This window comes from Nyctibius grandis, chromosome 5 (assembly GCF_013368605.1).
Source record: "Nyctibius grandis isolate bNycGra1 chromosome 5, bNycGra1.pri, whole genome shotgun sequence".
In the NCBI taxonomy this organism is placed as follows: Eukaryota; Metazoa; Chordata; class Aves; order Nyctibiiformes; family Nyctibiidae; genus Nyctibius; species Nyctibius grandis.
The window spans coordinates 42871835-42899697 of NC_090662.1; the positions used below are offsets into that span (position 1 = coordinate 42871835).

The 27863-nt window shown below is 42.0% G+C and overlaps 1 protein-coding gene across 4 annotated transcripts in view; it reads right to left on the reverse strand.

The window, feature by feature from the left end:
* PTPRB (protein tyrosine phosphatase receptor type B) overlaps nt 1-27863 on the reverse strand; it is a 70283-nt gene that overhangs the window by 41209 nt on the left and 1211 nt on the right. For 3 of the 4 annotated variants that reach the window (XM_068400419.1, XM_068400420.1, XM_068400421.1), the window contains exons 1-5: nt 12988-13075; nt 12522-12798; nt 4681-4959; nt 4072-4329; nt 2247-2510 (exon numbers count right to left, since the gene is read on the reverse strand). In XM_068400419.1, coding sequence (XP_068256520.1) covers nt 2247-2510; nt 4072-4329; nt 4681-4959; nt 12522-12798; nt 12988-13041 — 1132 coding nt within the window. In that variant the 5' untranslated portion in view covers nt 13042-13075. Of the gene's footprint in view, nt 1-2246; nt 2511-4071; nt 4330-4680; nt 4960-12521; nt 12799-12987; nt 13076-18270; nt 18510-27317; nt 27711-27863 lie in introns of those variants that run through there. The other variant, XM_068400422.1, reaches the window with a different exon arrangement.

A 27863-nucleotide genomic window follows, 5' to 3' on the forward strand; every position in this document is an offset into this window, starting at 1 on the left:
ACTGTTGGTTTCTGACATAAGAAATGGGAAACCCTTCTTAGGGCAGGCAAAATCTCCCCCATGCACTTCTTGGATGCATCCTGCAGTTTTCAGTTAGCTTCTCAGCTTTTTCCTGGACTTAAGTTCACTCAGAAACTGTCAAGCAATTTTTCAAAGCTAAGGCAAAAAACTTCAACTGCTATGAGCCAAATTCTGGTTTCAGCAGCAGAAATGCAAAATCTGATGGCTTCTTCCACAAAGGCTTTGTATGTCCCAGTCCTTCCCAGCTGTAAAGCACCGAGGTTCAAACTGAGGTTCATTGAAGCATCCACTCCATCCTCTCCTCCACTTCAAGTGTCCTGAATTTACATGCTCAACCTTCCTGCCCTACTGCTGCAGGTCACACTGGACCACTGAAGCTTTTCTGATTTTCACAGAATAATTAAATATTAACCACACTAAGCGGAGATTTGAAGACAGATGCAGACCCTTAGGTTAGGATATCTATAGCTTAGTGTTTAAGATACTCAGAGGTCAACAATGGAGCCCTGAGACCATCTGCAAGTATTAACTGTAAACTACAAGGCTAGAATCATGCTCTCATGTTTTCTCTGGCTTAGTTAATATTTAATTGCTAAGTACCTAGCAAAGGATTGAGAGATTTCTACCAGCACCACAAAATACTTACCAGTTTTACTTCCTGCAGGCATAGCTGGGTATCAGACCTAGATCTCCCATATGCCAGTGAATATGGGAGATGTGTTTCAGTTGCTGAGTGAGTGGATAAAAGCACACTGTTTTGTTACATAGCACAGATGTACTTACATCATAACAGATAAAGTTCAGCCTTGTCAGACTGGCTGGACATCATTACACCCTTATGGTACAAATTTCAGTCCCCAAGATGTCCATATTCCTTGCCACAACATTCCTCACAGGTTCTGCTGCTGTAGGCACCCTCTCAATACACAGCGATTGTAGATTATGTTCTTGGGCACCCAGCTCTCTGAGTTACAGAGGGATCCTAGGAGTCTAATCCCTTTAGTATCTGTAGACCTGACAGCCTGGATTTACAAATTTATCTTTAGGCCACAAAGCTTCTGCTGAAGTGACTCTGTTTTCAAAGCTCTTGGTATCTATGGAAAAGTCAAGGGAAGGAATTGCACATGATCAGCATCCTTGGAAATGGGACTTCTGGATCCCCAACTTTGAAAGTACTGCATCTAGGTCACAAATTTGGGGATCAGTGGTTTGAGTGGGGGCCTGAAGCTCTCCCTTCAGATGGAAATGGTAAGCTTAAAGGTCTTTAACGGTAGGGTAGACAAACAAAAAAGACATGCATGTAACCCATCCAGATTTGTACTTACTGGACATGAAAGGCTTTTCATGTCTCTTCCAGCCTGCACTGAGAATGGGGTAGCAGCTAGATATGTCAAGGATGTGCCTTTCACATGAGATATTTAGTTGTAGATAACAAATATTCTCCAAAACAAATACTCTGCTCTCTCTCACACACACACATTTTATATTTTTGGCTCTGAGTCTACTAACAATTTATTTATGTATTCTTCACCCACTTATATTTTTTTTTCCATGTAAATTCTGCTTGGGCTAGGCTGGTGTAAAGAAGATGACACGCCTTTGTGGCCAGTAATGCTGTTGGAGAATCATGCCAGGATTTTTCAGGTTCAGAACTCATACAAGAGATACCTGAAATAAAATGATACTTCTGAAAGAAGATAAAACATAACACTCAGATCTACCCAGGCTGCCACATGGCTTTCCTTAATCCATGCTGTTGGTAGTAAAGAAAGTCGAGACCTAACCTTTTCCTATTTGTAGATTTGTGTCTGGAGCAAGGGATAATATTAGACCTTGCACAATTACTTAAAAATCCATTAACAATTTGACTACATGCAGACTTCCCCATAATGTAACTCAATTTATATACTATGCTGAGCTGAATTAAAAATAAAAAAGTTGGTCAGAAGTGGAGTATTGTGGAACAGTTTTGTAAGAGACTCACCCAGCTATAAGGTCCAAAATTCATATTGTTTCCTGCTTCCAGGCTATGCTGTAGCTGCTTTTGGCTGCCAGATTAACTGTTGCCAGAGAGTCAGGAAGGGGTACTCGTGGAACAATATTGTGCCCTTTATCTTATTTTGCCTGGTGTCCAAATCATTTTGTCTCCTACAATGATTTCTACAAGGTCAGTGTAGGCAAAACCAGCATTGTTTACAAAGTTCTTACTGAAGCAGAAGACTTACATGTCCTGCCAGTTGCCATCCGATCAGTAAACAGTTCACCACTGATTGTGCGGGCAGTAACCTGATAAAGACGTCCTGGCGTTAGCTTGTCAAAGTGAGTCGCTGTGACCGGTGGCTGTAGAGTTTTGACTTCTTTAACTGATCCAAGATGAGACAGAGTGATATTATAGAAATTTAGATTTCCTGAAGGTCTTCTCCACTTAACTTCTAAAGCATCTAAGCTGTCATCGTTAGTCACCGTCAAATCTAAGACTTCAGCTGGGGCTAAAAAAAGAAAATAAGAGAGAGAATAAAACACTTCCACCACAGAACATGTAAGGCCTGCTGCCTCCAAACTGCAATAGTTAAGTTTTGCTTTTAAATGGTCATATGAGATGGAGTATGAATGGTTGTGCCTGAACAGTGAAAGGGTAAAGCCTGGTCACAGTGAAACTGAACCCGTCCCTGTTTAAGATATTTTACTGCTGAGAGTGACATCTCTTACGATGACCACTCTCGTTTCACAGAATAGAAAATCTGTTAGCCATGTCTTCACTCACACTAGTCATTTTGACTATAAAACAGACCAGGCACATGCTCCTAAGAACAGAGATGCCTGCGTACATTTTGGTTGAATAAACATTACAGCATCATTGGAGCTATGCCTGATTTACACCAGTGTAGATGGGATTGGAAGCAAACTCCTTTATTCAAATGCTCCACCAAAAGAAAAGCATAGCCACCTCCAATATCTTCATTTCTCAGGCTTGGGACACACTAGGTACCGAAATGGAGGACCATGCTGCAAGCTAGATTGAGTGCTTTGATGTTCTGAGAAAACCTGTGAGATTTAAAATTTTGCACCCCGTAACAGGAATAAATAAAAAAATCTGAAGAAATAAAATGAAACAAGAGTATAATCCCCAGAACAGCCAGTGCTAGGTGACAACAGCACTCATCACTGTGACCTAGACGTCACAATATTGTTCACTTAATATTAAATTATGTTTACATGGTGAGATTTCTGCAGGAGAAACTGCACCTTACTTTTGCTAGAAATTAAGGAAAGCAAAGGCATGACCTTGTTTTTGCTTACATGAGTGTTTTAACCATTGGGGTCTAGTAGGATGTCATCTTATCTTTCTCTCTATGACCACAGAACTCTGTTCTGAAAAACCTTCCTTAGAAAAAACTTCATTTCTAAAACTCTGGTTCTGTGAATCAATACTTCGCTGTGAAAAAAAGAAAACAACCAACACTCAATTTTAAAGTTATTAACCTGCTCTACATTTTTTTTACTTCCTTTTCAGAAGTGCAGCTATTTTGCAATCCAGAGAAAAAAAGACACAGAAAATATTTTTTTGCAAAACTTATAAGCTATACACCTCCCATTCAGCTACATAAGAATCATGGAGTTAAACAGTCTTCAATACTGTGAAATACCAGACTACACATTGCCTCAATACACTGAAGAAGTCAGATGAACGTCTTTCACAGATATGAGGTGATACTGTGGCACTTGGGTCCAGACTGTTAACACCTAACTTTACATGTTTAATGGAGCTGCCTACATTAAGCAGTGCAGCTGATTTAGCTGCAGACACCCTAAAAGCTAATTTAGCTGCTAACTTTGCTGCAATGGTAACTTAGGGAACTAAATAAGCTTATGGTGTCTCTAACTCCCTCCATGGCCTTTGGAGAGAGATACCTGCCAAGGGTAATTCAGCCACTGAAGTCTGGGAATATACACTTGGAACATGAATCATTCATTATTCTGAAATATGTCCTCTAATATTATTAATGGCCATAGCTACTTATTCTGTTGTGATGAATTCTGAAATCATACCTGTCCTGACAGTTTGAAAACTGGTGCTCTCCAATCCTGCAGCCTGGGTTACGATAGAGAGGTTATACAGGTGGCCTGCTGTAAGTCCTGAAAAAGTGTAGGAGGTCAGAGGATCTTCTTCGTGAATCTCATGAACCGGGACATGATTATCCAGTAACACCAGTCTGTAACGATCCACGTGCCCAGAGCCAGGAGACCATGAAACATGGATAGTGTCTGTCTTGACACTGACCTGAATATTTTTCACAGGGGATGGCACTGTCAGAACAAAAAGCACATGCTTAAGGCCTAATGGTAATCTCCACAATTTCAGCAATTTTGAGCAGATGTACTTTTGAAATACGTAGAGTTTCTTTAGGGTTAGTGAAAACCCAATCCCAAATTTATGTCCAAATACATCATAACAACATGCTTCCATTCTTAGCAAACGACTCTGCATGTTAGTCAGAGATTCATATTTTGTTTATTTCTATGTATAATCGATAGATACTTACATATATATATCTTGCCAGGTACAAGAATGATATATATTTGTTAATTTCAAAATGCAAAACTGAAAAATACTGTAAATGGTTTTATTTAGATGAACTACAGTAAAAGAAGTCCTACCAGTAGATCCACTTATGTGAAGTTCTGGGGTACTCTTATTTCCAGCAACTGCACTGAGGACAATGTTGTATTTATTCCCAGGAATGAGACTGGAAAAAGTGTTTTCTGTTTTTGAAATTCTTCCTGGTATAGAGACTTCTTGTATCCTTTTATTATTGTGGTCAAATAATACTAGGTTATACCAGTCCACCTTTCCTGAGGAAGGATCCCACTGAACTTGCAAGGTTGTGAGGGTAGTTTTTTCCTTATTAATTTCAAATTGAGGTGGTGGCAAGGGATCTGTAGTTAAAAAAAAGAAAACAGAAAACATAAACTAGTATTTCTTGCATTAGGATTGCCTGGAGTTTTACACAGCAGCACAAAAAACCTTCTGAAACTTTCCCTTTATCATCATCATGCTGCCAGTGCTTTTCAAAAAGTCTTTCTCTTTACATTTATAAACATCATATCACTGAAACCTGCCTACAAGAGAGTCCTGCAGAGTTCAGAAATGTTACTTGTGTGTATGTGTACACACTCACACACGTAGAAAAACACTTCCAGTTGTGGATGTATATAATAAGCTTGGAAATCTGCTGATAGTAAAACCGTAACAACTTTAATAAGAAACAGAAAACATGAAAATCCAGCAAATTACACTCAATGCCTCAGTGTAATGTAGCTTTATAGATACAATGGTACCAGTGGCTTTCATTTCCTAGCACTCACACTAAATACTTTATTACTAATGGGCAAAAGCACGTGTACAATTTTAAGGGCAACAATCCTTTGTTTTTAGTATCAACTTCAACCACTTCAATATGTTGTGGTGGATTCCAATAGATTATGCTTCTGCTCTGCTGTAGTATTGTTCATATAAATTTAAAAAACCCTGAACAGTATATTGGATAAACTTTTAGGAGCTATATTTAATTTGGACTATTCCTCTGAGAAACTCTCAGCGTTCATTATGTTGTTTATTAAGGAGCTCTCAAGTAAAATCATCTGTAAAATACAATAACTCTAAAGAGATGGCAAACATCAACTAAAACAAAAGACTCTGGTTGCTTGTATTCTCCAGGTGTATTTCATCACTCACAAGACTTCAGTCAAATCAAAAGAAATGTATTATATGTTGATGTGTTAAGGTATTGACATTTATGTCTCCCAATAAGGTTAAGCAATTGCATATTAAAAAGGTATCGTGAAACAACCCAAAGCAGCAAAATCAAGCATTCACTAGTTGGAAAGTTAAAGAATAAAGGTTTTCCAACAATTGAACAACTAAATTTGGCTGCCTCATGAGTATACTTTGTGCTGCTCTTGCCTAGCATCAGACAGGGAGTGTATGGTGTATCCAGACTGAGAATTGAGGTATCTGTATAAACAGTTCCTTAAACACAGAAGGATAAGACCTGTTTTCCAATGCAGTCATCACTGCCTGGTTCCTCAAACATAACACACACAAGAGTGTGAGATCACATAACTAAAAACTGCTGAAAGGACAAAGTTGAACCTCCCCCCGCCCCGTGAATACAAGGGTAGGAGTATCATGGGGCTCGTAGCATTTAAGTTGTTTCTTCTTCAAAGCCTGGATGGTGCAGAGCGTTTTATTGCTTCTTACAAAGCTCTGCTGAGAACATCCTGGTGCCAGGTTTTGGTGGTATGCTCTGTCAACCAAGTATATTAGGAATTTCAAGGGAATACCTCTTTCCTTGGAGACATTCAAAAGCTGTCTGGGCCCCTCACTTCAAGAAAGATGTTGAGGTGTTGGAGCGAGTCCAGAGAAGGGCGACCAAGCTGGTGAAGGGTCTGGAGGGTCTGACCTACGAGGAACGGCTGAGGGAGCTGGGGTTGTTTAGCCTGGAGAAGAGGAGGCTCAGAGGTGACCTTATTGCAGTCTACAACTACCTGAAGGGAGGTTGTAGTAAAGTGGGAGTTGGCCTCTTCTCCCAGGCAACTAGTGATAGGACAAGAGGACAGAGCCTCAAGCTTCACCAGGGGAGGTTCAGGTTGGACATTAGGAAGAATTTCTTCTCAGAAAGGGTTATTAGACATTGGAATGGGCTGCCCAGGGAGGTGGTGGAGTCACCATCTCTGGACGTGTTTAAGAAAAGACTCGACATGGCACTTAGTGCCATGGTCTAGTTGACAGGGTGGTGTCAGGGCAACGGTTGGACTCGATGATCCCAGAGGTCTCTTCCAACCTGGTTGATTCTGTGATTTTGTGATTCTGTCTGGACATGGTCTTGGGCAACCGGCTCTAGGTAGCCCTGCTTGAGCAGGTGACCTCCAGAGGTCCCTTCCAACCTCAACCAGTCTATGACTCTGTAACTGTGTGAAAAATACCGTGTCCCTTTGAACCCAGGTCTCTGCTTAAATTCAGATTACTGCTTTGGACCACAGAGATGCTATTGCTCTTCAGAAAAAGAGATGAAAATTAAATTAACAAAATCAATAAATAAAAATAACTATCTTCTTTTCTTGACCTCTTTCTTTAAGGTCAAAATAACTCTGCTTAAATCTGAAAAAAAAATTAAAACTCAAGTCAAAGACCAAGCACATCGAACTTTAGGCCACATAGTTAAAACTGCACCCAGTCACAGCAATTGAGACAGGAGTTTTTAATGAAAAGTGTCAGGAAATCTTAACAATAGGCTTGACTACCAGCTCCACCTATAATATATACTAAGCCACTAAAGACTATTATGCTGGCAAAAGCAACTAGTGGGGGTATAAACTTGTTCCTTGAAGGCAATTATTCTAATCAGAAAGGTCAAGCTTTGGGAGTCAGAAATAAATTCCAGCACTATATATGGTCAGATTCACAGACAGCTGAAAAAGTTTTTGATTTGACTGATATCAAGGGAACAGTCATGATAACTGTCAAGAAGTTTAACTCTCTCTCTGACAAAGTTAGGGTAAGGTCGACTGCTTGTTAGTCCTGCAAAAGTAATCAACATTGCAATCCACATTATTTGCCAAATTCTACAAAAGAAGACATCTCCTACGTTTTCAGAGGCACTTATACTGTCCTGGGTAATCTGTCTTCTAGGGGCATTAGCAAAGAAAAGAGTTGCGTGCCTAGAAGGTGAAGTTCAGAAATTCAGACTTTATCTAATCTATCTGGTCCAGAAAACAAAACACTCAGTGCTGTGTACATCCGCTAGAACAAAGGAACAATGAGATTGGGAAGTGCCTGGGCTGAAAGAGCCCTGGATGGAAACAAACACTTAAAAAGCCATTTACATTGTTATACAAGTCTCTGCTGGCAACGATACAACACTGATATATCACAGAAATAAAATATTTTCACAAAGATATTTTTATACCATTTAATACTATATGAATTAATGTGTCCTGGTCTACAAAGAAAACTTTCAGAAGACAATGTTGTTTGAATTATATTGCACCTCTATTTTCACTTTTTGGGAAGAGCACAGCTGCTACAGATCCATTTTATAGTAATGATAGATAGGGTTATGTCCAATCCCAATGACATGACTCGCAAATACAGCCTTTAAGCACAGAAACACCCCTGCCTTATGCAGGAATAAAAAAATAACTGAGAGATACGAGCCCTGGACTGAGTAACAGGGAATTCCTGCCCATCTCAGCCCTCTTCCTACTAAATTATCCATTTTTTTTCCTAGTTTTCCCTATTCATAAACCAGTAACCTACTTCACAAGGACTTTTCTGAAGATTAAGTAAAGCGGGTTGATTTCATTCTTATTAAGTACAAACATCCATTTCTCTAGGATGATATGCAATCTAGAAAATCTTTAAAACATGGTTATTTATTTTCTTCTTGGACTCTGCCTTTTGCGACGATGATCATAACCATTACGTGGTTATGGATGATAGGATTATACAGCCTATAGTCAGAGGCATGTCACAGTAGTTGTTCCTACAGATAGCTAATAAATCAGATTTGTCCCAAATCATTTGAAATTTACAAGAGTGAACACATGGCCAAGCCATGCTTCTGGCATTTACAGAGTTACATATTACAATGGAAAAATACTTTATCAGTCTGTGTCTTAGAAGGTAGAATTTTTAACCTCTTTTCATTCAAATGTTTAGCAATTTTTCTGACAAAATTTTATTTACCTCTTGGTTCTCTCAGTACAGATGGCTTAGATTAGGCAGTAACATAATATATCAGTGCAATATTTTTGTAGAAAACAGTGTTGAAAATGGCATTTATAAGCCTATTTTAGAAGATATATTTGAAAACAAGGGAAATGCCAAGTTGTTTTTCATGGCTCTCAAGACCAGTATTTCAAATCTGAATTTCAATTCAGAATTGAAATTCATAAATTTAACTGTAATTTAGGATCTGTTCATATACTATTGTTTTTAACTAGAATTTTAATTAAAGATCTACTCATTCACTGAAAATACACTACTGAAATACACAGTTATGCTGGTGCACAGACATTTGGAGAATTGAGAACTTCAGAAGTGTTTTATCTGAAATCAAGACAGACACAACCCTACCATCTTTTGTCACAGAGCAGCTCTCAGTCACAGAAATAGTTTTACTGAGAACAATAAAGAAGATAACATGAAAGGACCGACAGGTGCATGTGTTGTCCCAACTTTACAATGTCAAGCATGTTGACTAGTTGTATGGTTTTATGTGCTGTTTTATGTATATATATTAAAAAAACATATCAAGTGGTAAATATTAATGTGAAATAAATATACAGACTTATGCTTACTAATATCTGCAATCTCAGGTTTGCAGTGGAAAATTTATCTGTAGCTCAGAGCTGATAAATGGTGTTATCAGCTTTTTCTTCATTTCCTATTCTACCAAAATAGCACAACTGCCAACACTGTATATGTGTTTGCACGTCTGTGTGTACCTGGCTTATACAGCGCATATGGGATTGTATTTTCCATCATTTGGGAGGACCTATTTTAGTTCTGCTCTACAGGATTAAACACTTGCCATTTTAAATTGTTAACCCACAGATCAAAATTTATTGAGTAAAGAGACTCCACCTTAGTGGACTAGTGCAGACTATTGTACCAGTATTCCATACATTATTATATTTTAGATCTATGCATCCACAAGTGAAATGATAGAAGCTGCCTCTCTACTCAAAGATTCACGAAAGGTCCGGTGTTGAGTGTATGCAGTCTTGGTGAGCTGCGCACTTACTCTATTGGAATAATAAAACTTGCAAACAACATAGACTTAACTTATTGTCATAACTATGATTTTAATGTGAAATTAAATACTCAAAAGGCCAAATTAACTTAGGGATTTGGTCCTCTCCAAGCCTTCACATTACAACTGCAACTATGGAGTGCAATTATTCATCGTTTTTACCTTAAGTCCTTAGTCAGAACAGATCACACTCAAAATTTAACAAAATATTTTGGATTCTGTGGGCTTAGTTACTCCAGCACTTTGTATAAGAAACATGATACAAAATGAATTCATAACAGGAACACGAAAATTTTAACAGAATTGAATATGAGCAAAAAGTTGAAGTTTCTGAACAAGGTATATAAACAAATCTGCAACTTTCTCTGTGTACATTTATTGTATCAAGACGACACAGATGTTCAAAACCTCATTTTGCAAAAGTAAACCCATGAGATAGGATTCCTGTCACTTAACTTCAACCATCTAAACTTCAAGCGCCTGACTTAACCCAGGCTCCTTTGACAGTCAGTAGAGAAAGCTGGGCACCTCCAAAGGACAGCCTAGCCCATCTTTCTTAGACAAAGAGCTTAGGAAGGGAACCTCACTGAGTACCAAGGTCAGACATCATATTTTTAGACCGCCCATGATATCCCAGTTCCGTTACTGTTCAAATCAGTGGGAATTTTGTTTACAATATGGCTGAAAATATTGCTCATACTTCCATATTCACAGGATGGCTTCCAGGAACACATGCCTATGGACATTCAGGCTCAGCAGATCATAAAACAAAACTACTGACATCAAGTTACAAAGGATCAGGTGAAAAAGAGCTCCCAGAAAACTGGTTGAAAATGCTGCCCCTAGTGGACACATGATCCTCCCTCATTCTGCATTGAAATGCATAGTATAGACAGTATAACTGGGTTGCTGACAGGCATAACAAACACTATAAATTCTTTAGAAAAAAAATAAATTGACAAGTTTTGGAGCTAATTGTGTATTTTGAGCACCATCAAGCAATGCAACTGATGTGACTGAATCAAGGGAAGCAAGGAACCATGGAGCAATCTGAGTAGCTGTCTTTGCAGGAAAGCTCCATGGTTCCTCTGTTCTTATTTCATGCTTTTGACTGATCTCTGCTATCCAAAATCCAAACATAAACCTTACTTCAACTATGGTCCACTAATTTGCAGTATTTCAACTTAAACTTTAATCAGTCTTTTCACTCTGACATCAGCTACATAGTATGACTATAATCAGTAGTTGCTTCCAATCACTTTTATCTCACAGTCTTGCAAAATCTATTTATTGATTAAAAAAGTCATAAATGACATGTACAAGCTACTGTCTAAATGATTATGCATTAATCAAAATGTGGTCTAAAGTGGTATCTTTTTCTCTACTTCTATGCAAATGTTCAATAATAGATCTCTACTATCCAGCAACGATGGTGATTTATACCTGCCACTCTGATAATGCTTGACTTATTCTTTCAATTTTCAAATTACAAGTCATCAATATTAAAAACAGTTGGCATGATGCATGACATGGCTTTAAACCACTGTCTGCACAGAAATCATTACTCACTTTTACCAAGTGGCATGACTTGTGCTTAATGTATAGCTATCACACCAGCAGACTTGTCACTCGACTTTTTTTAACTTGAGTTACCAAAGCAAATTGATGGAGAGTATTTAGTACATTTGTATGGTTAATGCAGAGAAAAGGGTCTGACAGCAAACGATGTCTCTGAACTGGCAATTGTTAAGTGTTTGGCTGCTGTAATCTTCAATACTAACAGTGCAAACTACCTCTCCGAAACTGACACTTTGGGAGCACATCAGGGAGCCTAAATGTTGGACCTCATTTAAGACATTTCTGAGTCTTGTGTTACCACTATTAAGAGGTTGGACAACACTATATTTCATCATCTTTAAAAAAACACTAATACAGGTAGAAAGAGTCCAGTTCTGTGACTGCAGACAGTGGCTCTATGTCATTCATTGCTTCACAGAAGAGTTGTTCACATGCACGCACAAATACGCGTGCAGAAAGGGAGCTTTCCTTGGCAGCACTCAGGCAGGCCACTGGAACATTTTTACAGCCAGTCATGGATATGACACTGTAAGTGCTCTGCACACAACCATACATCATAACACCTCACTGGTTGTATTCAAGGAAAACATACAAGTGAGAAGTTTCAGCCTTACTTTCTGACTTTTAGAGTCTGGTTAGACAGAGCAGAAGCATAGAAATGGGCTGAAACAGCAAGTTATCCTTGAACAGGATCTACCTGCCATGAAATAGATTGTATTTTAAACACCGCAAATAAGCTGTCACCTGAGGAGCTGCGAAGCCAATAGGTTTGCATGAGCACAAAGGATGATATGGGCTACTACATCTTAAAGCGTTCTGCTGGGTGGCAGCTCAAGGGAGCGGCAGAAATGTACTCCCAGCACCAACCTAGTCTCCTCGAAGCACCTTCTCCTTTCAAGTCTGCTGGGTTAACTTTTGGCAGCGGTTATTTATGGCAGCAGGGTAAAGAGAACTCAAGCGCAGGATAGCTACGTTCAGCAACTGTAGGTTTACAGTAGCCGTAAATGCATCGCCCTCCTCCTCTTACAGCCGGCCGAAGCAAGGGGACGGCAAGGAAAAGCCCGGCGTCCCTCCCGCAGCACCTGTCGCGCCCTCCGCCCGTACCTGTCTGCACGGAGATGTTGACAGCCTCCCCGTCGGCGAGCGGCTCGATGCGGAGGTGGTACCAGGTCCCGGCCTCCAGGCCCCGCAGGGTGCAGCCGTAGGAGCCGTTGCCCGTGGGGGCGGGCTGGCAGCCGGTCGCCTCCCCGTCCTCGGAGCGGCCGGTCAGGCTGAAGTTGCAGGCTCGGCCCGCGGCGCCCCAGCGCAGCCGGACGCTTTGCCCGGCGACGCGCCGCTCCGTCAGGTTGGCGCTGCATCCCGCCGCCTGCCCCGGCGCGGCCTGCGGAGAGCGGGGAGAGCTCTGAGAGAGCCGCCGGGCTCCGCCAGCCGCCGGTGCCCCCCCTGGGCTCACCCCCCAACCACGTCCCCGCTACGTGCTGCGCTGGTACGGGGCAAACCCGCCTGTGCCCCTCGAGCTCGGCTGGGACCTGCGAGAGGCGACCCCCGCACCGCTCTCCCCAGCGCTCACCTTGGTCAGGGCCAGCGCCGTCCACAGGGCGAATCCCGCTCCATAACTCAGCATCGCCGACGGTTTTTAACCCCGAAAACCCTCGCTGGGAGGGGGAGAGGGGAAGCGAGGCGGCGGGGGGTGGGTGTGGGGTGGGGGGATATGAAGAAGCGAAGTGGCCGCGGCGGGCCCCGGGGGCCCCCCCGCTCCCCGCCGGGCTCCGCGCGGCGGCCGCCGAGCCCTCTGCCCGGCCGCCCGCCTTGCTGCATGCGCTCGGGGCTGCCCCCGCCGCCTCGCCGCCTCCCTGACACCGGGGTGGGGTGGGGTGGGGTGGCGTGGGGGGGCTGCCCGCCGCCCGCGGCTGAGGAGGAGCGGAGGAGGCGGGGGAGGCGGCCGCAGCTTCCCACGCTGCCATTCTGACCCGGGCTGACTCTGCCGGAGCCCTTCCCGCCGACTTCCGCAATCAAGAGGCGATTTCCTCGCGTCTCGCTGCAGGGGGCCAAGTGCGGCGATCCGGGACCAGCCGCCCGCCGCTGCCCCCGCGCCCCCGGCGGGCGGCTGGTCCCGGGGTGTCGCCCCTCGCTTCTTGTGGGTCCCAACTTCCTCCCGGCTCCTCTCCCACTCCACCTCCCTTCCTTCCTCCACGTTTCCTCCCTATGTCGGCACTCCCCCGCGGCTTCTCTCCCCACGCTCCTCCTGGCTCATGGGGGCCCCTCGGCCCCTCAGGCGGTGCCGTTGTTGGTGGGGGTCGGCAGCACTCCCGCCTCACGCCGGCTTCACCTCACTTGATGTCTCCTTCCTCATGGCTGCCTTGCCTCGCAACTACCTTTCCTTGTGTCTGCCTTGCTTCATGGCATGGCTACCTCGCCTCACACCTGCCTCAGCTCATGCCCACCTTGCCTCATGGCTACCTCGCCTCACACCTGCCTCAGCTCATGCCCACCTTGCCTCATGGCTACCTCGCCTCACACCTGCCTCAGCTCATGCCCACCTTGCCTCATGGCCGCCTCGCCTCATGCCCGCTTCACCTCACGCCTACCTTGCTTCATGCCCACCTCACCTCGCTTGCCCACTTCTCTTCATGTCTGCCACCCCTCACACCCACCCCATCTCCTGGCCCACCCCCCTCTTAGCCTCAGGCATCACTAAACTGCCATTCCAGCTCCCGCGTCCCAAACATGGACGTTTTTAGGGGTTAGCTGCGGACCACCAAGGCCTCCACCCTCTCCCCGGCCCTGCGGCACCACGACCAGAGGCATTGCGGCAAGGAGACTCCCGGCAGAGCCCGACGCCAAGCTGCTGCCCGCAGCCCCACATGCCAGCAGAGGAGTAGCCCGTCTGTCAGCAGCCAAGTTATCTCCGCTTTTTGTTTTGTTCCGCATCAACTTGTGCCCTTGAAACAACTCCTTCCCACATCTCCTGAATAACTCCCAAACTAAAATTACACACACCACGGAAAGCAGGAAAGTCTCCCTGTTTTCAGACTGCACCAAATGAGCTGTGTGCAACTCCGAATCGGCTGCAGCCGTGGCACAGCTCTCGGTTTCTGTCATGTGCACCCATTTCCTTCTCATTTAGGTTTCAGCCTCTTAAAACTCACATATATGTGTATGTGGGGTGGGGTGAGGGAGAAGAAACGTAGCCAGAATTGTTTTGAGCCTTCAGATATTCAAATAGACAATAATCTAGGAGCCATGGGGTAAATTTGAGATTGCATAAAGGGAGAGGAATTTGACATTTACTTTCTTCAACAGGAATGGCACTTTTCTGCACCTTTCTGTACTGTATGGTGCACATGGGATTTTAACTTTTAAAAGCAGCGCCTCAAGCAAATTCAACACCATCTCTGTTTCACTTTTGCCCCATTTTAGGGAGAAAAAGGTGCTAGGGTTTACAAAGGTTAGTCTGCCTTTTAGGGGAGCTGCGGCTGTCGGATTTTTCTGTGCATCAGCCTGTCAAACAAGACACAAATGTCTGAAAAACCTTAGCTCTCATTCTTCTGTTCAGAAACCAAAGGTCTGAATGCTTGTGGGTGGTACCTACACCAGTGGAAATCTTCATCTGTCACAGTGGAGCTCCATGCCCGGCGCTAGGGACGTGGCACTGAAAGTGTTGGGCTTTACTCTTCAAAGCTCAGGATGATTAATAACTTTATGAATATCACCTTAAGTGATGATATACATATGTGGTGGTTATTATGCTGCTCTCAAGCCCATTGCAGAAGATCTCCCTTGAAAGAAATGTTTTATGTACTTCAGACAAAAGGAGGGACTGTGCCCCAAAGAGCTAGTACAGTGATAAACAAACCATTGGTGGAAAACATAAGGTGTGTGTATTAGACCTAAACTGGGACTAAAATGTCACAGGTGTCTTGTAATCAGTTCAAGCTGAGAGAGTTTTACAGTGTAAATTAATCTTTAGATGATCATGCTTTTTGGACCTAATGGCAAAAACCACACTGATATTTTTCCAGCACTGGAGAAGAGCAAACCTGAAAGGTTATCTACTTCAAATCCCTCTCTGAAAATTACAATATTTGGAGTAACCTGCCTTTCTTGGAAAGTGGAGCTCACATTGTAAGGATTTTTGAAAACATCCATAATCTGAATTTGCAGGGAAGATATAATTCAGATATGTAGGTGTAAGTTAGTTAAGTAGATGTAATATGCAATAGGAAAAAAAAAACCTACAGTGCAAACTCATAAAATTCAGGAAAGAAATTGAACCTACCACAAGTAAAATTTAAAGACTCTTGGAAATGTCTCTCTCTTCCAGCTAACGTAAGATGTGTGGAGAAAATGGATATCGCTGCTTCTCAGCAGTGCCCATAATTTAGAAGTTCCTTCTTTATTACTTTTATTCTTACTATTGTAAAGTCTTTAAAACTACCTTTTTGTAAGAGTAGGAAAGTACTGTTTGTGATTCTGTGATTAAGAGTTTTGAGACTTCCTTCTGTACATTACCCAGCACAAAGCTGCTGTAAAGATAAGGTCTGACACAGATGTCTATGCCAGCACCAGAATAAAACAGGAGGGGTCCATCATTCACTGGTGGCAATATATTTATATAGAATAGCCAACTTAATGCGAGTAATTATTTCCCGACTGGTATTGAATAAATGGGCTTTTAGCAAATCAGCAGTCACACAGCCTTTAACACTTGCTGATCTGTGTGGCAAGCCAAGAAACTAATTAAAAAAAGAAAAAAGAAAAAAAAAAGAACTGGAAGTGAGCTTTGGGAGTGGCCGGACGTGTCTCTAATAGCAGGGTCCAAAGGCCCTTTCAGACACTTTCCCAAGGTTTCCTGACCTTTTTTTTTTTAACACCAGCCTCTCTCTCTGCCTCTCTAATCAAGAGGAAATGGGCTTTGCATAGCTTTTGTCATGGTTTGAAAGTGCAAGCTGCAGTTTTACTTGAAATCCAAGGCTGCTCTAAATCAAACATTTTGTTCAATTGAAGTGCCACCATTGTCCCCCCCCAAAATGGGTATGCTCACAGCCAAATAACATCAAGGCTTTACTTCTACAAACAAGAGGACCTAGCCTGGGCAAACGCAGTTCATAGAAGGTATTGTCTTCTTAACAGCAATACTCAGCGCTTACTTAGTCTATGTGTTTTCAAAGTATCATGTTAAATCTGGTTAATCCTCTAAACATCCCTGCTAGTTTGACAAAAAAATGTTTTTAACTCCGCTCTATAGACAGGGAAACAGAGATGGAGGCCAAAGATTTTAAGTTTGTGAGTCTAAATTAGTGTATCTAGATTCAAATGTCCAGACCCAGCTGGAGGCTCTAAGGGACAGATAATGATTTTTTTTTTCCCATGGATATGCTTAGAGTGCTTATCGTCAGGATTCTGGTTTGAAAGCTTTGACCTAAGCAACTTCCTCAGTGCAAATCATGTGAACCAGGAGGTGAACTGGGGTAGGAACATAGGAGGCACTAGCTTCAGTTCAAACAGTGCCATTTCTCTAGCACTGGTGGGATTATTTAGTAGGAGTGCTGGAGGCAGTTTGGGTGATACCAGATTATATAGGACATTTCCATTTGGAGGAGACCAGTATTCTGTGCAGGAGGTATGTACATGGACAGAGGGCATAGGGAAATAAGCTCATCCTGCCTGCACCAAGCCAGAATAATCATATTTTAAAAGAACCGTCTCCGTCAGCTGTGGAACAGGGTGCAGCATCATCGGCTCAGTCCCTTCCCCTCATCAGCACTAGATCAGCAGTGTCAGTGTCCATAAACCTTCAAGTTGGTTATCTGGGTCAACATAGTCCTGGGTGACACTACTGCCTCTAGTGATGTTGTTCATACCAGATTGTACAGATTGCTCTGTCCACAGCCCTCACAAATACAAAACACATTTCTTAGTCTTATCCACAGTAACACTGATGTCCAAAGTAATAACTGAAACAACATGTTTGCCTGCCCCAATACATTGAGTGCAGTGTGGTCTTCTGGAGAAGAAGCCACAGGGAATTTAGGGATTTTCAGTTCTAAACCACTATGTGTTGATAGCGACACAGTGACCAAAAATGTCCTGCATGCTTTAGCTCTAACTGCCTGTGCACATTTTGCCAATGGTGATTCCAGATTTGCTCTCAGATTACTTAGCTGTGCCTTGCAGAAAAGGGAGACTGGAAACTGTTGTGGAGGTACTGAATGCCCACTGTTCGCTCCTTCTATGGATGGGTCTGGCATCCCCGTACCTCTCCTCTGCCAGGGCTGCTTGTGGTTGGACAGAGCAGAGATCAAGAAGCAGCTGTGTGTCTCCACTCTGCCTATCAGTCAGCAGATAAGCTGACCAGGGTCAAGGCCAGGCAGCGTTCCTTGTAAGGCAAGTTAAAGCATTCAGATTTCATTTGCTTTGGTCTGTAAACCATGTATGTAATTTTAGGACTCAATTATCCTAAATGAGGTCATAAAACATACTGTGATTCTTAGAGTGTAGAGCTAGACCCTCATGTCATGCAGCAAACAATGGCAGAGCCCAAGTCATTGAGAGCAGATACCCAGGCTCCTGTGGCTCCTGCCACATCTGTGAGCTTGCCATTGCTCCTCACGTATCCTGAGCATTTCCCTCAAGCTTAGAGATTTTCCTGTACACCAGGATTGTGCTGTACAGAAGCTTCTAGCAAAGGGCACTATCAGCATGAACAAAGCATCCCATCAAAATAAAGAACAAGGCTTAGTCCTGTAGCTGTTTTTTTTTTAGTCCACGAAACATCCACCTGTAATAGCTATCAGGCTCCACAGAGTGGAGCAGGCTTAATAAAAATCAATCAATAATTCTTCTGCCTTACCTCTTCTGTAGTGCTAGAGTACTGAAGAGTAGTTGTTGGTATCCAGGCCTTCCCTGTTACTGCAGACTTCAAGTCAAAGTAGATGTTTTCTATAAGATTTTTACTGAAGTGTTCAGTCACATTTTTGATGAACACCTCTGTGCTACTCTTCAGCAGATTTTCAGGCCTAGAGGTAACAGCGTTTATAGGGGGGGATGTAGTTCTAGTACTCCATACAGAACTGTCTGCATCTTGAAGATCTAAGACAAATAAAGGAAAGTAAATAAAATTAGTTCTACATTTTTATAAACAATTTGTTAGATGCCAATAAATGTGGCTGATACAGTTTCTAAGTAGTTTAAGCGCACTTGTCAGTTCTATAGTTTTTTTGTTCCCAATGCAAACATGTATTTTGCATCAATACCAAAGTCTGTGCAAAAGAAAAGCAGAAAAAAATAATTTCCCTGAATATTCATACCGTTCATTTTAGAAACTGTCCATCAGTGATTCTGAAGTGAAGAGAAAGGTTGTACTGTGTCACTTACAGCACAATGTTTTCACTCTTAGCTTTTTCACTTGCTTGAGTCCAGCAAATAGCACACAGTTTCAGCTTCATATGGTCAACCCTCCCTCCTTTGTAAGTGCATGGGCCAGATTCTCATCTGCCTTTTGTTGGTGTAAGTTCAAAATAGGAATTTGTTCAAGATAATTTTTCAAGATAATTTTTTTTATTCGAGATATTTGTTCAAGCTAAGTTCCTTGTGCCCACATGGGACATCCCACTTGCATTTTTAAATCAGTCCCATGCAGAGACCATGCTAACCCCTGACTGCTCTCTTCCCAAGGTTCAGCTAACAATCAATTGTATCAGTTAACTGAAGTGTCTGCAAATATAATGGTGGATTTGCTTTTTCAGTCACGTATCCTTCAGAGAAGGCCAAAGTTGCAATTACAGCGCAGGAAAGATTTTACTACACATTTTTCCTCCACTTTTTCATGGCTCTTCCTCCCCATTGGTATGTATTTAATATCCTTTCTTTGTGGCTGTGAGGGCAGGGTTCAAACTGTGGTGGCCTCTACATCTGGTAGCATCACATTTCAGCTAAGCGATTGGAATTACTCACTGGCTCCTTCTCGTCACAAAAACCTGCCCTGCCGTTGCTGGAGCACAGCTAGTGTGCATTGGCTCAACGCCCAAGACACTTTGTCTGTCCTTGAACTGGGGTCTCCAGCATGACAGAACCTTGTTTTGCTTCTGAGCCACTGGGCTGGTTGCCATTTACAACAATTTTAGCTCACAAACCCTCTAAAAAAAAAAAAGTAATGACTGAGTTAAATTGTAGCAGAAGCTTCCAAATGTAATTACTTGGTGTGCAATTAGGATGTCTTAGCAGGCCAATGTGTGATTACCTCTTACCCAAAGGATCAGTGGGTGAGCTTCCATGAAGTCAACATGATGGGGGTTTTTGTATATGTGTAAATATATATGTTAACATGTTTATATAAAGAAATTTGCAGTACTCTCATTTGCATCCAGAAATAAAAGTGAGATTGTAAGCCCTTGTAAGACACACTTTCATGCAAGTGTTTCCTGTGCTTGACAGCACAGTGCGTTCACACGGTACATGGTTTTGGATCCTCTTGAAAGGGATTGGTTTGCTGCAATGGGTTGACACCAAGATTAAATGTTTCCCTTCCTTTTATCTAACTGTGCTCCTCTGGGAATAAAAATCTCCACGTCTCCATTTAATTACAAAAAATATTGATAAAATATTTTTCCAAATCAAGGCACTCAATACTACAGATCTAATTCTGCTCTCACTTATACCCACGCAACGGGCTTCATCAAACCCTCAGGTCTGGTCCAACACTGCGTGATCATCCTCATGCTGTTGCATTTGCACAATCCCCTGCAGAGTGCCTATGGTGCAGAGTCTGCTGTGATCCTATGTCATGTACCTTCGTGGCCCCCACCAAAAGGCCAGGGAAGAGTGTGGCAGTGGCAGCCCTGCGCTCAAGCTGTCATCAGCTGCTGAAATAAACCTATTAGCTCACACAAGTCTAGACTTAGTCTAAATTCCATGACAGTCACTGTTCCTGGGGATCTCCTATTAGTCGGGGGTCTCTGAAAGCCTGCGGTAGGCAACTAGAAAGGCTAGCCCCAAGGACTTGGAAAGTATTCAGCCTGCTGGCTCTGTGCCTCTCAGGTATCTCAGAGTTCAGCAGGGAGTAGAACTTACTCATAGAAAGACTGGTAAAAAAAAAAGTACATCTGACCGGTCAGCAGCTGCTTAGAAAAAAAGGCCACTCAACTGGGCTCCTAAATATAGATTTACACACCGAACTTAAAAACACATTTAAAAAAAAATCTTGGCTTTATTTACAGACAAATAGCAGTGATTCCAACAGGAAGGCGTTTGCATTCCAGTGCAATTGTGCTTTAGGAAAGCTGCTGCTCCATAAAAGGGAAGCTGGTGCTGCCAGCGACATTTACGGGACTCAGCAGCCAGGGTATAACCAGCATTCCTGGTGCAGGAGCTGAGGGGAGAGCTCGACCCTCCTGGAAGCGAAACGCTTGGTCCTCAGAAATGTTCCACCAGCCCGAGAAGGTACCATGAACAAGCACTTGATCACTGCACAACCCAGCTCCTTTTGTTAAGCTCAGGACTACCCTGGTTTCCAGCTAAAGGATCTTTCCCAGCAAAGACTGACAACAGTCTCTTACCTGTAACCTATGGATGGAAATGGCTTGCGCATAGCACTATGCCATACTGGAACTTCAGAGATACGTACCAGCTCTTTCCGTGTATCCTACATTGGACTGACTAATAGGGTTCATATCTGCCCTCACTTCAACAAAACCAGGATCCAGGTTTATATTCTCTTTCCAAAGAAAGCCACTATGGTCCTAGCATAAGGACCCTCATAGCCCTTCTTCAACAGCAGGCATTCATAAAAGAAAACTGCCTATAAACCATTCTATGATTCTATGATTATAAGAACCAAGCAAACAGATTTCTACACAACTTGAGTTCCAAATTTTTAAACCAGAGAAAACTCACCTCCCGTCTGGACATCAATACAGTACACACAAATCTCAACAGTAGGATTTTCCAGAAGTGTTTAGCATTGTTCTAGCAGTTTCTTTGGAAATCAGTCATAAAACTGTTGATGGGAACAAAACTGCAGCACTCACACTGACGCTGATCACTAGTGGCTGAATGATATACAGTGTGTGAACATACCATTGTAATCATCAGTAGCACACCCAGGAGAAATTATGACATTCTGACTAAGCACGTATTTCATCCATGGGGTGTACTGCAGACTACATCCATCTGCACAGCAGCAGGCTTACAAGAAAAGGAAATCCATACGTTTTGCATGTATGATGAGCAAGCGCGCTGATGAGTTGTCAAGTACTGAGAACCCTATGGTGGTGCCTTCAGACTCAGACAAGCCGGCATGGTGCAGCTTTCTGAAATAGCTTGCATCATACCAATCTGCCTAGCCTATTAAAGCACAGTTTCCCAAAGCTAAGACTGAACTGCTAGTGAAACATAAATGAATCAGATATCTATTGTATAAGAAAAAATACTCTGTAAGACTGTGTCTAACTCGCTGACAGCAAGACTTGAAACTAGAAGGGATCTTGTTTTAAGATCTCTGTATGTGTAGGACAAAATGAATTATCTTTTTAGCTGTCTAACTACTTCTAAATAGACTGCAAAAATAAAGACTCTATTTAAAAAACATACTTCAGATTTCTATTGTGACAGATGCAGGAGTGTGACAGAAGAACAAAATCCACTATATGTCCTTTCTTTCCCATTCAATGTAGACCTTTTAAAAACTGCAAAATCTGTGCTACTTGGAAAATTTTTACCTTCTTTATCTGAAATGTTGTAGCAGTTAGCGACATTTGGATCTCATGTCAGAGAGGTCAAATGTCTCCAAACTCCAGTTTAATCCTGAGCTGCTCTTTTACTTGCTTTTTTTGAAATGCTGAAGTAGTCACTTAAAGGCTCTTTCAGCACCAGTGGTAGCGGAGCATCCCAGATAACTGTGGTGATAATACCATAGCTCTATCAGCCCTATTTCTGACACTCTGGATAGGCCCAGCTCACCCTGAAGTAGATTTTTGGTCACTGAAAGGCATCTAGACTCCATTAACTCCATGGATTACATCTGTACTGAAGAGAGCTCAGAAAGGTAGCTACCTTGTAGACACCTAGGACTTGGTTCAGTTGCCTAAACATAGTTGCCTAGCGCAGTCTGAACTGCCCTAGGGCATCTGAGACATCTGCTCAGGGCTCTCATAGCACCTATGGGAGACCTATGTCTTTCTGGGTAGGCAGTCAGGGGACAGGTGGGATATCCTGGAGCATCTCAAATGGCAAAAAGCACCTCTGTTGAGACAACTGAAACAAGCCCTTCCTTCAGACACCTACATTTAGACACTTAGAAGCTCAAATCCACTCCAGTTTCTACACAGAGATCCATACAAAATAAAGGGAGAGAATGTAATCATGAGAATTACCCATATAGTTGTCTGGAATTGACATCTTTGTTAGCACTTGCAGCAGAAGATGAAATAGTAAAGCAGGACTTGCCATCCTCCTGGTTGCTCTGGAAAGCTGTTCATATCATTCCATTTTTTCCCTATGAAAGTAGCTGAGCTGATTTTGTTCTATACTTTCTGTGCTGTGGCTCACTGAGACTTTGAAAATTTACAAAAACATAAGACCTAGGCTATACTGCAGATTTTTCCATTTCTTTTTACAAAACGTAAAAACACATTTATCTTTGATCTTCTGTCAGTATGCTATTGGATTGTGTACAAGGTCTTGTAATGATGTCCAAGGATCTTACATTGTTGCCTTTCTTTTTCCAGGTGGAGCTGAGCAAAAGTGGTCAGTCATGTATTGCTTTGACCAGAGAAAGAAGATTCAAGTAATTTTTGGTATTTCACGGGTTCACATACATGTTAGCAACCTCTTTTACTTACAAAATCCTATCAAATAATGATCCAGGGAGTTAAAAATGGGTTTGAGTGAATCTTTTTTAGGAAAAAAGTTTGGGTCAACTCGAAGGTGGAATGAAAATATTGATCCTCACTGTTCTAATTTATCCTGGAGAAATTCATAAAGGTTACACGCACAAAACCTGTTGTTAACCTATGTATGGATTGTTGCAGTCATTGCGAACACTAAAAGTGTGGAAAAATTAAAGCCCAGAGATATTAATGTGATCCCAAAAATGGGTAAGAGTTGCTGCCTTTTCTGTGCTTCTGCCACCTTTCTCTGGTGCTCTTCTGCTTTCCCAAGAGTGCCAAGAAGATGCACATGTCTTCCCTTACCATGTTCTGCAGTTGCTACTGCTGCTCCAGTGGTTCGGAGCTTTCTCTGAGTGTGCACTGCTCTGGTCTCTTCTACCCTCCATCTCCATCAGCACTGGGATGTGAACTCAATAAGCTGAGAGTCTGATATGAAGCAGGCAAACTGAAAATGGGATAAGGGGAAGAGAGAAGCCCATGTGAAAGAGAAGATACAGGGCCAGAAACTGGGTAGAAGAGGAGGAAGGACTGTGGAGGTAACAGTTTGAACGTCAGATGTCACATCAGGCTTGGCTCCTATATAGTATCTGATATTTTGTCTATTTTAGACTGCAAACAAAGCAAGAGATAAAAAGGTGCTGTGTTTGTTATTTGAATTCCTTATCCAACTTGTTTTATATCTTTGTAGATACCACTATGGGTCTTAAGTAAATTGGCACATAACAGTAAATAATAAAACCATTCTCCTCCACAAAATCAGCTGCTCTTCTGAATGGGGCTTTGTCTTGCTACCCACAGTTCTTGGGTTTTGCAGCTATAATTACTTCAGGAGATGTCCCTACTATGTATGATATGGTAGAAGAGAAATGCAATGCAGAGCATCACATTACAGAGCAGCTCATGTCACCTTCTGCATCCAGACTGCTCTACAGGCTGTGTGACAGTCTCTGGGTCTCAGTGAATAACTGCAGCATACAGCTTGGACTTGTTTCTCCCTATTTGAAGTCATTCTCCACTTAGTGAATAATTTTTGGTCTGCAATGGTTTTGAGACCAAAAACCATTGGTTTTTGGCTTCGCCAGGGGAGGTTCAGGTTGGACATTAGGAAGAATTTCTTCTCAGAAAGGGTTATTAGACATTGGAATGGGCTGCCCAGGGAGGTGGTGGAGTCACCATCTCTGGACGTGTTTAAAAAAAGACTGGACATGGCACTTAGTGCCATGGTCTAGCTGACATGGTGGTGTCAGGGCAACGGTTGGACTCGATGATCCCAGAGGTCTCTTCCAACCAGATTGATTCTGTGATCTGTGGTTCTGTGAAGTTTGTTGGTAATATTTGAGGTGCCACATAGCATTGCCTCTGTTCTCTAATTGGATATCTTATTGAAACTAACCTACCCAGAACAAAAGAAGCTTGTAAGAATTGCTTACATCAGCGTTAGTGTGTCAGCATTAGCGGTGCTCTGGGTGCTTTCCAGACATACAAGAGGAGATCAGGTTTGTTCCTCAAATGTTATTTGCATGCTACAATTTTTGCTCTTTTCAGTCATCCTGCCTTCTACCCCTTCACCTCCTGCATGTTTTCCTCCTCCCTGTTTCCATTCCTGCCCCTTCTCCTGGATCCTGGGCTTAGAGAAGCTCTGACCCCAACAGCCAGCTAGTGAAAAGAAGGCCTTAGCACTATAGAGACTATTCCTCTCTCTGCCCAGAATCTCCTCAGGAATTTGGTGAGAACTGAAGTCTCACCATCTCAAGGGAGACTGATACCTCGTGGCCCTTCTTCAGGTTAGCTGTTTCAGCCAGAGGCCAGATTCAACCATGGGTTTAAGTGAGAAGGACTGTCTGCTGTTAGGTTTCAAGTGATCTCTGACTGAACAGAGATGGGATATGTATTTAAACTGATCGTGATTTCCACAAAGAGTCAGTTAGGTCAGGATTGCAGCAAAAAATGTATATCCAAACACATCCCAGATGGCTGATTTGAAATCCAAATCGAAGCTCAGACTTTCCCCAGGCTCAGAAAAATCATGCTTGACATTTGAGTTAGGTCCAGAATAAAAGGTAGTTACAGTTGTTGGGTTTGGAGCTTGTTCTCTGTCTGGGCTGATAAGATGTTTGGGATACAATTCAGTGAGTTACTCCTTTGCCAAAATATAACTATTTTTATGAGTACTATGAAAACAAAGAGTAAATTATATCAAAATATGGTGTTAGTCAGGAGTAGAAAAACTTACAGACATTTCAGTTCCAAAGACTTTGCTCAGTTTTTACTATCTTAGCTAAATATAGACTGAATATGTTATTTTAGGCTGATCCACTGCTGCTTTCACTGAAGACTAATTTTACGCAGTCAACATTGAAAATTTTGACATGCATATGGATGTCAAGACCAGCACTGTGGGCATTAGATTTTGTTTTTGTAGTACTTATTATTATTATTTGAAAATTAATCTCTTTGCCCTAGTTCAATTCTTTATGAGTTTCTTATATACCTGGAATTCTTAGTTAGGTATTGAGGATCATAATGTACTATTGATTTCTCAGCAGAGCTTCCCAGAGCTATCTCCTAAAAAGGAGATAACTGACACAGTGAGACTCTTAAAGTGAATCTACAGGCCTGTCTATGGATAGAATTTCAATAAAAATAAAGTAAATTCATTAAAGGACTGAGCACAGTAAATAGATGAGAAGGTGCTTTAATACCCTAGGACAATTGTCTTACCCAGTGCTCATTGGTCTTAAATTTCTTCTCCTCTGCCTGCATACCTCATCTTAACTTTTCATGGTGTTTTTGAATAAGCAAGCCAAACTCACCTTATCCACAGGACTTCAAATGATTTTTCCTTTTTAATCTCTAAAATATATGGGAGGGCTGGAATGGCATCTTGGCCAGTTTTCCATTCCCTGATTCTGCAAGCTGTCCTTTCAGACCTCCACTCAGGTGAGTAGTCCTGCTGCTGTGAGTAGAGTTCTGCAAGTGCAAATTTGCTGAAAAAAATGGTACCCTGCCTTACAACAAATGGGAGGTTAGAAAGGTTAGAAAGAACAAGGATTTGTTTTAAACATTCTGAAAACTTGGCCATATGCAAAAGTATTGGGTCATAAAATATTTTTTTTAAATCCTGTAAAGACAAGAATAAATTGTGTGTTCCCCAACCAAAATCTTAACTCTGCAGGTTGTTCTTATTTACCATGAAGAACTGCTTGATAGTGTGCAAGAAGAATGTCAACAGGATTGTCAGGAAGGATTGACAACAGGACATCAAGGAAGGTGTTATTAAGCAGTATTCGAACCATCCTACCTTCCCTTTTGCTATGGCTATGGAAATATATAACCACACAGGTATATGAAGACATCTATAAGTATGTGCACAGACCCATGCATCTCAAAGTGCTATTGAAAGAATTTCTGAGATTTTTGATTCAGTTCATTATTTTCAGGATTTTGAGTGTTCTCATATATATTGCATCTAAGAGCAAAGTGACACAGTGTAAACATGTGAATGTGTAAGCCATATGTCTGTTCTAATCATGCATTTGGGTTAATCAGAGAAATAATTGTGCATGTGTTTGATTTCCAGATGTCTTATTGCTCTTGGCAGATTGAATCTGGATTTGTATGATAAAATGAATGGGGAAGAGAAGGACTTTTATATATGCATATTTTTAAAAAGTACTAGGAATTAGTACCCACAATTCTGTTTAAAAGTGAAAAAGGAAATAACACAAGAATAGCAAGCTGAGCTTACACATAAGTACTTTGATCCAAAGATTGTGAGTAGAGAAAAGGAGAGACATCCTGAAAATATAAAACGGCTTAAAACCCCCACTAGTTATGAGAATGACAACACTCATCTCAGCTCTTCTTTTCATGGTTCTCTAAATTCTTCTCAACTTTGAAAAACATTTTTCTGTATGAATAAAATATCATAATTTTTAACACTTGAGTTAGCATAAAAGAGACATTTTTGTTACCAAAACTTCCAGGATACTTCTGTGAAGGAGTAGCTCACCTTGCTTTGAGCACAGATTTACATAAACAGGTTTTCCCGTCTTGCTGGCTTCTAGCTGCATCCATGTGTGAAGGTATTTCTTACTCTGCTTGGCCATTACCTTCTGACCTTGCTTTGTGAGAAAGAGAGAGCTGTTGGCCACCTTCAGGAGCCCATCCTCCTCATGGCAAGTCCACCTGACTGCCTGGGGACAATCAACGATGATGCTGCGAGATGACAGGGCAGAGCGCGTAGAGATGCTCAGGCACTGTGCAGATTTCACGTGGATGATCCTGTCATCTGCCATCCACTGCCACTGCTGGTTGAGGTTGGTCATATTGCACTTTTCCATAATGACTCCTCTCTTTTCTGAAAGACATTGCTGTTTCTGGACATGGATAATCAGAAACCCTTCTGGAAGAGGAAAATTCCAGAAAAATACAACAGATTACACATGGTTATTTAACAAAAAGCAAACTCTTGATGATTTAAAATACATCTGCAAATAAATCTCTCTTCTTACTTTCTATATGATGAACTTTCCAGGAACTTTCCATGTGTTGAACC